Source organism: Cryptomeria japonica, chromosome 6 (assembly GCF_030272615.1).
Source record: "Cryptomeria japonica chromosome 6, Sugi_1.0, whole genome shotgun sequence".
NCBI lineage: Eukaryota > Viridiplantae > Streptophyta > Pinopsida > Cupressales > Cupressaceae > Cryptomeria > Cryptomeria japonica.
Genome location: NC_081410.1, coordinates 560546117 through 560557128, shown reverse-complemented (window position 1 = coordinate 560557128; position 11012 = coordinate 560546117). Strand labels below are relative to the sequence as shown.

At 31.3% G+C, this 11012-nt stretch overlaps 1 protein-coding gene across 1 annotated transcript; it reads right to left on the bottom strand.

The window, feature by feature from the left end:
• Window positions 1-7295: 7295 nt before the first annotated feature.
• LOC131079317 (thioredoxin-like protein CXXS1) lies at window positions 7296-8734 on the bottom strand. Its single transcript, XM_058017229.2, has 3 exons — window positions 8480-8734; window positions 7759-7881; window positions 7296-7661 (listed from the first exon to the last, which is right to left on the bottom strand). Exons 1-3 carry the CDS (start codon window positions 8576-8578, stop codon window positions 7500-7502), a joined length of 384 nt encoding a protein of 127 aa, XP_057873212.2. The 5' UTR covers window positions 8579-8734; the 3' UTR covers window positions 7296-7499.
• Window positions 8735-11012: the final 2278 nt, after the last annotated feature.

Here is an 11012-nt window from a genome sequence, read left to right as displayed (position 1 = left end):
GGTTGTAGCAGAGAGTGAAGTAGAGAAGGATCAATGTGAGCAGAGAACCGATAGAGAACGGAGCAAAGGAAGACTAGTTGAGAAAAGTTGAACCGATAGAGTGATTTGATTGTGAGAGGTTACAAAATTATTTTGTAACCAGGTTATAACTATTGTATTGTTTTTAATCATTATGATCACTGAGTTGGTACTCGATGTAGGGGTTGGTGCTCCTTAGGTTGGTGCCCTAAATCAACAAGGGTTGGTGCTCCTTGGATTGGTGCCCTAAATTAGGGGTTGGTGCTCCTTGGTTTGGTGTCCTAAACATTGTAATATAGTTGTGCATTGTGAGGCTGGATTGGAGCAGTAGACTCCAACAACATTTTTCACCAAGGTTTTTCCCATATTGGGTTTTCCTCGTATATTCGGTGTTGTGTGATGTATCCTCATGTGTGCTTGGATAATTTTCTCTTCCCTTATCTCATCGGTATGTCCTCTTGGCCTTTGATATGTTAACCGGTATTCAAATTTAGGTTTAAAAGGGTTAAGATTGGAAACCACTTATTCAGCCCCCCTCTCAGTGGCATCTTGTGTTCTACATTAGATTAATATAAAATATTTTAACAATAATAATAAAATATAGTTTACTTTAACAATCATCTAGAAAAAAATTTAAGTGGGCTTTATCTTGGGGAAGCTCCATAGTAAAGTGTGCTTGATTCAAAGTATTATTGGAATGGATTACCTTCTATTAGAATGAGTGTGAAGTAGACTATTCAGTTTATGAGAGATGGGTTGGCTCAACTATGTCCCTCATTTCCTTTTTCAAATATCATAACCGATAACTTCTGATTTAGACATATATTTGTATTTTTCTATAAAAAAGAAATTGAAAGGCCAATCTCTAATTTAACAATAAACAAGGATATAATTAAAGTGGGTTTGATCTTGAGAGAAACTCCATAGAAAAACATGCTTAATTTTTAGTATTAGGATGGGTGACCTTTTGATAAAATAATTATTAGTTAGAACATTTTTATTTATGAAAGTAGAAGTGAAGATTGATACCTAACCTTATGATGTTAATATTAGTGTCGAGAATCTTGATCAATGGATCTCATGAGTGGAGGTTTACTTAATCCTTTAAAAGAGGTCTTCAAATCAAAAAATATATTTTATAATGTTAAAATTATTTATACATAGTCTTACATGCTATTAGAGTTATACACACTCTTGGAGATTTTAAGAAGTTGCACTAAACACCAAGTTGAAGATTTCTAATTAGTTGTTGCTTCATAAGCAATTATACCCTAATTATAAAGAGACTAGTACAACTTGCAAGGGTTTTCATGGATCACAAGGTCCTCATAAAATTACTATGAGGGATTTTTGGAAACATCAAGAGAATTTTTGTTGTGGAAAATTCATAGGATATTTATAAGACATGTGTCCACTTGGCCATTACCTTGAGTTGGATAAGAAGGTAGCTCTACCTACATGCATACATAATAAGGTGGAAAGAAACAACAAAGTGGTGGGAATAATGGAGATTTTAGCAAGGACGATATAATAAGGCGAATATTACTCTACAATGAGAAATGTAAGGAGAATCTAGAGTGTTCCCATCATGGTATAGATAGATATATCAAGGATATGTGTTAGACATTGCATACAAAATTGATACCTTATTGGTTTAAGAGGGGGAACATGATAAGAGCACTTCTTATGGCTCAAGAAAAGTTGAATATATTGAATGCAAATCTTAATTATGTGATATTTTTTCTTGTGCTACTCTTTGCAAGGGTGTTTACGATGATGACCAGTGTTAGCTCACATGATGGAAAGGAGATCAATCAAATTTATTGTACCAAAGTCCAAGTGAGAGGTAAGAAGGTCAATACCAAGTTTAATTTTCATGTTCACAAATAAACCTTCTCTCTTATATGTAAGTTATCAAACTTGGCTTGGAAATGGTAGAGTATCCATGTTGATATAAGGTGGCAATGACATGTAGTAGAAATGGTCGTGACCATACAATGTATGTTGTCTTTTGGATTCACTATTGATTTTAAGGTTGTAGTGTATGTAGATAACATCCCATTCAATGTTTATCATATCATCTTTGGGGATCCATATCTTAACCAAAGAGATGTTATCTAATATAAGAGGAAGAATTAGTATTTTTCATCTTTATGTTGGAAATTATTAAGTCATGCAAATGAAATAGTTATCCTTTAAAAGTAATTTAAGGTTAGTAGGGAAAAGATGGTTTGTTATAACAAAGAGTAGTAAGGAGGACAATAAGTGCATCAAGTCAACTAGAGATATGTGTCAAGCTTTGGGTAATGTTTTTCTTGTGGTGCAAGGCAAGCCAACAACTTTGTAGAATGAAGGATTTATCAACCCTTTTCCATTGAATATCTGTAACTTTTGAAAACCCATATCCTCCTACTATGGGAGATAAAAACTTTGGTCAAGTTGAAGGATCGTCAAAGGTCTTATTTACCATTATCAATCTTTCAATAATTGTATACATTGACTTCATGGACTTTGTCAATTATTGTGATCTAGGTTGCAAGAGTGCATGTGATGATGTCTAAAAAATGTCTAGGATGGTATAGGACATCTATTAAATAAAGTTATGAAACTCAAAATTACTTAGAAAACTGGTTTTGGCCAAATCAACAATTTGTGCATGAGGCTACAATCTAATTATTGAAATAATTTGATAAATATAATGAGGATCTCACTAACTACTGTGATTATGTAAGATTGCACCAAAAAAATGTGATTATTAGTCTAATGAAGGCGAAAAAACACACATTATTATGCAAATAGAAACATGGAATATGAAGGGTTGAAATGTTTCAAATCCAATTTATCATGGTTGATCTTTCACTCTTAATGTGTGGGAGGTTATTGGAGACTCATATCATTCTTATTAAGGAAGGTAAATGTTTCAACATTAAATAATTTGAAATCCTCATCAAAAACCTTCTTGTGTTCATTCTTCCATGATTTTGTTGTGAAAGAGTATGGTTTTGGAAATTTTGAGATTGATTGCAAGTGTTATGAGCTCTTGAGCTCTATATATGCTATATGGGCATTATATCACTTGTAAAAATACAAATATATAATGATATGAGGAGCTTTTCTCACTCTTACTAGATTTTTAACTTTGTTTCAATCTTTCTCTAACTATAATGCATGTTTTAACCATGCTATGTCTTACTGCAATTTTTTTAGTTTCATTATAGTTTGTTATCTATTTTATCAAAGAGATTATAGGTTTTACTATTGCTATTGGTGAAGACATTATTAAACATTGATTTAGGATTTTTTTAAGTGATATTCACTGCCAATAAACACATGAAAGGAGTATTCTCCCTGTTTACAAATCACTAATTCATCTAATATCAATGTTTGAGAAAAAGGATTTTTTTAAGTGATATTCACTACCAATAAACACATGAAAGGAGTATTCTCCTTGTTTACAAATCACTAATTCATCTAATATCAATGTTTGAGAAAAAGTTGACGACAAAACTTCCACTTTATCTATTTTATATCAAATTTAAATAAATTAGAAATATAATCATTTTTGCTCTTCTACAACTTTACATTAATATTTAGTATATAATATAAGCTAATAAAACAACAAATTAAATGACCTTTATAATTATTTCACCTCTTAAAATTTAATGTAATAACATTATGAATAGAAAAAATACTTTAAAACAAATACCAAACAATAATTGTATTCTTTATTCCTTCCCTAATAATAAATACTTACAACAACAAAAAAAATTGTAACTTTTGGCCTCTTTTATCCTGTATGGTTTATTCTCGGCCACTGATTGTGGAAGCTTTATTGTAACTCGGGTGGCAGTCGTTAAGTGCCCTACCACCTTTTTGTAATCTCTTCTTATTATAGTTAATATATTATAAGCCTTGGCCTTTTGCCAAAAAAAAGAAGAAATAAATACTTACAAAAATGTTTATCTATTAGCCAAATTCTCATGCTTTATAATTATTGTCAATATAAAATATATAATTGATATAAAATCTAATCATAAATCTTTTTCTAATTTTTCTCAACATCTTATCATAAATCTTTAGTAAAAAGTACACATCAACACTCCAATTCAACACATGGTACTAAAGCCTTAACCCACTTAAAATATAATAATAATAAAGATCAAATCACAAAGGGCTTTAATTATTCTATCTTTTAAGCACTCTAAATATTTTGTTATTAAATCTTGGAAATGTAGCTTTAATTAAAGGTCCAAATTCAAATGCGAAGACAAAATGTTTTTGGAACCAAATTCAATACGGTCTTACGTCTAATGCTGGTAATTCAAACCCTTCTCCCCACTCCAAGTGCTCAAAATATCTTTGGAATTATTTGCAACCAAATAAATTTATAAAAAGATTTGAAATATTAAATATCTTTGGAATTATTTCCCCTTGAATAATTTTTTTAACTTATTTAAAATATTAAAGCTGTAATTCTATTAATATAATCGATAAGATAATAATATTTTTTAATTATATCATTCATTAAATTATATATTTTTTTAAAGGTAATTCAATAGAGATGGCTCGTGATTATGTCTTTAGTGATAGATATATCTTTTTTTTTAATTCTTAATTAAAAAATTATTAGCATAGAGTCGTGCTTCATATTAGATTGCAAAAAGATTTGGATTTGAGATAAAGACCCTCAAACAAAATGAATTAATAAATAAATATTATGTTTATATAAAATAGTTTAGCAATAATAAAATTTATAGTTTGTTTTAACAATCATCTAGAATAAAATTGCATCACTTGAGATGGTCTAGTGGTGTTGAACTTGTGTTTTTGAAAGAAAGGTCACAAGTTCAAATCCCAAAGGGAGTAGGGTATGTACACCTTAACGGCTTCGGCCTATTACTAATAATCTTGAGGGAAGTTTCGTAGTATTGGAATGAATGCCCTTTTACTAGAATGAGTGCGAAGTAGACTATTCATGTTTATGAAAGAAGTATTTCCTTTTTTGAATAGCATAGCCAAAAGATAACTTTTGATTTAGACATATATTTGTATTTTTTTATTAAACGAAATTGAAACGCTTATCTCTAATTTATCAATAAACAAGGATATAATAGCCAAAATATAACTTTTGATTTAGACATATATTTGTATTTTTTTATTAAACAAAATTGAAAGGCTAATCTCTAATTTATCAATAAACAAGGATATAATTTAAGTGGGTCTGATCTTGATAGAAACTCCAAAGTAACACACGCTTGGGATTGTTTGAACCACTATTCATAAAATATGAATGAATAAATTTAACAACAAAATTATAATTAATTTGTCAAAATTATTTTGAATATTAAATTAGTAAGAAGTGAAGTTTGAAGGTCTTACTTGAATAAGACTATTCTTATATATTGGATGATTCAATAGAATAAGTATTGTTCTTTTTGTTTGTAAAAAATTAAAAATATCATTAACTATTATTAATTATTCAAATCAGATTTGAGTCTTGAATAACTTGATTCAACTAAATTCTTTATTTCCTTTTTCAAACAGCATAACCTAAAGATAACTTCTAATTTAGACATATACTTATAGTTTTTTATATAGAAAGAAAAAGACCAACCTCTCAATTTAGTTGAGTATAATTGATGAGATAATGATATATTTTTTAATTATATCATTCATTAAAATTTAAATTCTTTTGAAAGTAATTAATAAATAGAAATGAAGTCATGATTATGTCTTTAGTGATGGATATCTCTCACTCCTTTAACACTTAATTAAAAAATATTATTATAGAGTTGTGTTTCACATTGGATTCTAAAATGATATGGGTTTGACATAAATATCCTCAAACAAAATAAATAAATATTTTATTTATATAAACTATAATTTATTTTAACAAAAGTCGAGATATAATTTAAGTGGGTTTTTATCTTGGGTGAAGCTCCATAATAAATTGTGCTTAATTCATAATAGCATTGGAATGGACAGTCATCTTATAAAATGAGTGTTATGTAGACCAATCATGTTTAGGAGAGATGGGTTGGCTCAACTAGGTCCCTCATTTCCTTAATCGAATAACATAGCCTTATGATAGCTTCTGATTTAGATATGTACTCATAATTTTCTATATAAGAACAAAAAGGCCAATCTTTGATTTAACAATAAACAGTGATATAATTTAGGTGGATTTGATCTTTAAGGAAAATCCATTGATCCAAATTATGAATTTAAAGGAAAATACTAGTGTACAACTAGCAATATTGTAGGCTTTGCAAAACAAAATTGAGAGCAACAAAATCAAAAAGAGATGTATGCAACTCAAAAAGTACTTTATTAAATTTCAAAATCAGTTTGTATAGTTTGCATAGATTTCCAAGAGTAGCCACATCCCTTTGGAATTCGAAATGAAGATTTTGGATGTGGATAATCACAACAAAAATACTATATACTTTATTACCCCAACTTAATGGGGTCATATCACTTACACGGTGCTCTAGTTTAAGTCCTTTAAATCTGCCCTTGACTATTCAAGAGACCGACGATAGTTTCAACCTCGAATTCCACTTCGAAGGCCTCCCAAAATGCAAATTATTAAAATCTAGAAAATACTAAAAAAAATTGGTTTTTGACATTTTCGATTACCACTTGTGTTGCACCATGCAACACCATAAAGTGTGCTTAATTTGGAGTAGCATTAAGATGGTTGACTTGATAAAATAAGTGCTCAGTGGAATATTTATGTTTATGAGAGATGGATTCCTTTGAACCACTACTCATGAAATATGGGTGGATAAATTTAACAACATAATTATAATTAATTCAAAACTATCTTGCATATTAAATTAATTAGAGGTGAAGTTTTGTCAGTCTTATGTAAGACTACTCTTATATATTGACTGATAAGTATTTTCCTTTTTTGTTGGTGAAAATAAAAAGTAAAAAAATTACTATTAACTATTATTAATTATTCAAAACAGATTTAACTCTTGAATAACTTGGTTCAACTAATTTCTTTATTTCGGTTTTCAAACAGCATAGTTAAACGATAACTTCTAATTTAGATATATATTTAAAATCTTTTATATAATAAGAAAAAGACCAACATCTGAGTTAAATATATTATCATAATCAGCTGTATAAAAACAGGGATTGATAATCAATAACTTTTTTAATGATAAAAAAGTATAAGATACAAGATCACTCTTCAGAATCACTTGGATAGCACAGAGAAAACAAGATACAGAAAAACAATAAATTAAGTCCTGAGAGCAACACCAATCTAATAGAATTTTTTTTTCACCATTTAACACTTACTGTCAAAACTGTTTGATGTTAAGTAGAACAGGAAAACATTCCAAACTTGGAGAAGATAAAACAGGAAACCATGAAAGATTTGTATTGCATCCCCATCAAACAACAGGAAAAGCAAGGAACACACCAAATCTAAATTTACAACTTTGTGAAGAAGAAGGTTCCATAGAATGTCAGTTGGCTTGGGAGGCCTGGCGAGTCTTCTGTGCAAAGAGAGACACCCTTTTGAGCAGCTCCTCTGTGTTGGCTCCCACTATTTTGTCAACCACCTGCTTATCTTCTTCCATTAACAGAAAGGTGGGCATAGCCTTTACATCCAATTTCTCTGCAACACTCTGCAAAAAAAAACCAACAAAAATTGAAAACCCACCACCAAAACACAACGTTTTAACAATATCCACCACACAACAGGACAGTCATATATATATATACCTTGGCCTCATCCACATCAACTGAGAGAAACAGGACATCTGGGTACTTGAGGGCCAACTCCCCAAAGAAGCCTGCCATGAACTTGGAGGGTGCACACCAGGCTGCTGTGAAATGGACTACCATCTGCAACCATCAAAATCCATAAGATCATGACCTCTGTGACTTCTGTGACTTAAAAACATAAAAGATGTTATAAAATCTTGATGATAGATCATGAAGTTTAAGAAACAGTAAGACTACGATTTCTGTGATTCAAAAACATAAAATATGTTCTAAAATCTTGATGATGAATCATGAAGTTTAAGAAACAGCAAGACCATGATTTCTGTGACCTAAAAACATAAAAGATGTTCCAAAATCTTGATGACGGATCATGAAGTTTAAGAAACAGTAAGACCATGACCTCTGCAATTCAAAAACATAAAATATGTCCCAAAATCTTGATGATGAATTATAAAGTTTACGAAACAGCAAGATCATGACTTCTGCGACCTAAAAACATAAAAGATGACCCAAAATCTTGATGATGGATCATGGAGTTTAAGAAACAATAAGACCATGACCTTATCCACCCAAAAACATATGTATACAAAATCTTGATAATAGATAAAAAATTAATACGAAACATTGGGAAAAAAAATCCACACAATCAAATTCAGAGATTTGTTATGAGATTTGTTATAAGCACAGCAAAATATGAATAGAAATTAGAAGAAGAGACCGGGCATGCTTGGATTTTGGCTTGGGTCATAATGTATTCCCATGATTTGGCCGAGTCGACCACCAACACCCTCGAACCCTTGACCTGCTGATTCTCCATAACTTCAAACAGAGCAGTTTAGCGTCTAATTGATCTGCGGAGAGGACTACTAGAGATTTGGTTTGGGGAAGATGGGTTGATTCCTACAATTGACCACTTACCAGTTTATAAAGAAAAATCTGACCTTGGGTGTTTTTTTAGAAGCTTCCCAACCTTTCGGTGGGGCACAACAGTAATCTTTAAGGCTCTTAAATAAAGAGTTCTCCATGCCCGATTGTCTGAAAACTATGGATTACAGTGGTAAGTTAATTTTGTGGGTTCCACCCTGAGTCAAGGACCCCTTAATTTGGGTTGATTGAGATATAACTGGTGTTTTGTGGTGAGCAGCTGTGTGGGGATCTGAATTGGTGTCGTCCCATCATTGGGTTTTGGAGGAATCTGACCGCTTATTTTTCTGCTTTATCCCTGTCTTTTATTTCTTTAAAATTCATGCTTTATCCTGATTCCAACCTACATGCGGTCTGTCTGGATTCTGAAACTATGTACGTTTTTCCTTTGTTTGGTAGACTTGTTTGTAGTGGCAAAATTAGCATACTGTACCTATTTCCAATTTCCATTTAGGTTTGGGTATATTTTGAGAATCTTTTAATTTAGATGATCAAGTATAGGGGAAAGGAGTTAGTAGCGGACAGAGCTAATTTCTTGTATACTAAGCTTCTAAATGGTTCATTTGATTTCGACGACTTTTTTTTATTCTTTCCGTATGCGACTTAACTGTTTAAAGCTATTCTTTTGGCTTGTGGGTAGTAACGATGCACGCTATGGAATTCATTATGTGCACAAAGGTCAAAAAGTACAAATTTCAAAGTGTGGTCCAATACATAATCACATTTGCATCAATAGTAGATAACTCAAAATAGCCAGTAGTAGTGGACAAATGCCTTAGTAGTTAAGCACAAATGACCTAGTAGTGGTGCACAAATGTCCTAGTAATGGGCTAATTATGGTCAAAAAAGCTAAAACATTATCCACTATTGGTATATGTGATATTTATTAATGGACCTTCAATTACCATTTTTTTTTTGCTCCTACTATGTTTACAACGGGGAGTGAGGTTGACAAAAAGATGACGATTATTGGTCCTATGTCCACTAGTGGCCCCTTTCCCCTATTGCATCTCATAGCTCACCCCACTTTCCAAAGTATTTTGTGCATTCACTAATAGGGAGGTGTTGGGATGTTTGCATTCATCATATATGACATACTTTCTTGTTGAGTCTAGTGATTTCTTCGCTTTTTGTCCATCTTCATTTACTTGTCGACCAAACATATTTTCATGTATTTGGTCTTATTTCAACTTTATCTATGACTAGGCTTATATATTTGTCTTATTTAATATCACATACTCTTGTTCCTAGATCTAGCATTCCCCATTCCCATAATATGTGGTAGTGAAAAATCATGCATATCTTGTATCTAACCTTAAATTAAATTTGTATTATTATTGACTCCCACCACTCTCCATTAGTCATTGGAGGTCAATATGGTATGTGTTTCAACATTTAAAAACATTAAATTGAGCATCGGAACACACCAAGGCAACATCCTAAAATAGTCAAGCATTATCCACATTATGTAAGGAGCATTCCCAATAACGCTTGGATTTGGAGCACTAAAAAGGAATAATACATGATCAAAATTCACATTTCGATTGCTTGCATGATGTCTACTCTTACTTACCCAAGGTCATAAAGTTGGTCTTTCAAGGAGTTTGACTTAGGGGACATGAATAGACCCTTATACTTTACTCAATGGTAGAGGCATAGACAAAGACAAACCAAGTTGTAAAAGCACAAAAAAAGTAAGATTAATCTCATGCCTAGAATTGGGAATTATGAAACTATAATAGTACCCAGATAGTGAGCAAATGCATCTATTTTCTATACCTAGAAAACTAAACTATGCATGATGTCAAATATCATTCTTTATCATAATTCTCACAACAAAGTTCCCTAATTCTTTTTATTTTATTTCTAAATATTCATTTATTACAATATTTATGTACTTGTAGCGTCGTAAATTGTAACCCTTTACAATTTTACACTAATTTTTGTGCCCTTGCTTTAGTGATTTTCTTCCCAGCTCTTTTCCAAGTGTATTTCTAGCCTTTATACTACAAAATTGAAGTCATCTAATTATATGGTGATCTAAACCTCTATCTGGGACTAAATGCACTTGTTTCACTCTTGATTCACCTTGTTTTGGGTGGACAAGAGCGTTTGGGCATCCTTGTCCCCCAAATTTAGGCTCAATTTTGGATGTGTCAGTGCCTAGTTCCCACTAGTTGGTTCCCAATCCCAATACTTCAATATGACTATTGGAGGTTGGCCTAATTTATGAAATACCTTGAGAAGCCTATATAAGAGCATCCTTTCAATTCATTTTATCATCACAAGCATTCAATTTTCATCTCTATTATTGAGCATTATTGAGT

Coding starts and splice junctions, on each gene's coding strand:
- LOC131079317 (XM_058017229.2), bottom strand. CDS start 8,578: ATGGAGAATCAGCAGGTCAAGGGTTCGAGGGTGTTGGTGGTCGACTCG. Junction 7,882..8,479: donor CCAAAATCCAAGCATGCCCG/GTCTCTTCTTCT, acceptor TGATGGTTGCAG/ATGGTAGTCCATTTCACAGC. Junction 7,662..7,758: donor TTGATGTGGATGAGGCCAAG/GTATATATATAT, acceptor TTTTTTTTGCAG/AGTGTTGCAGAGAAATTGGA.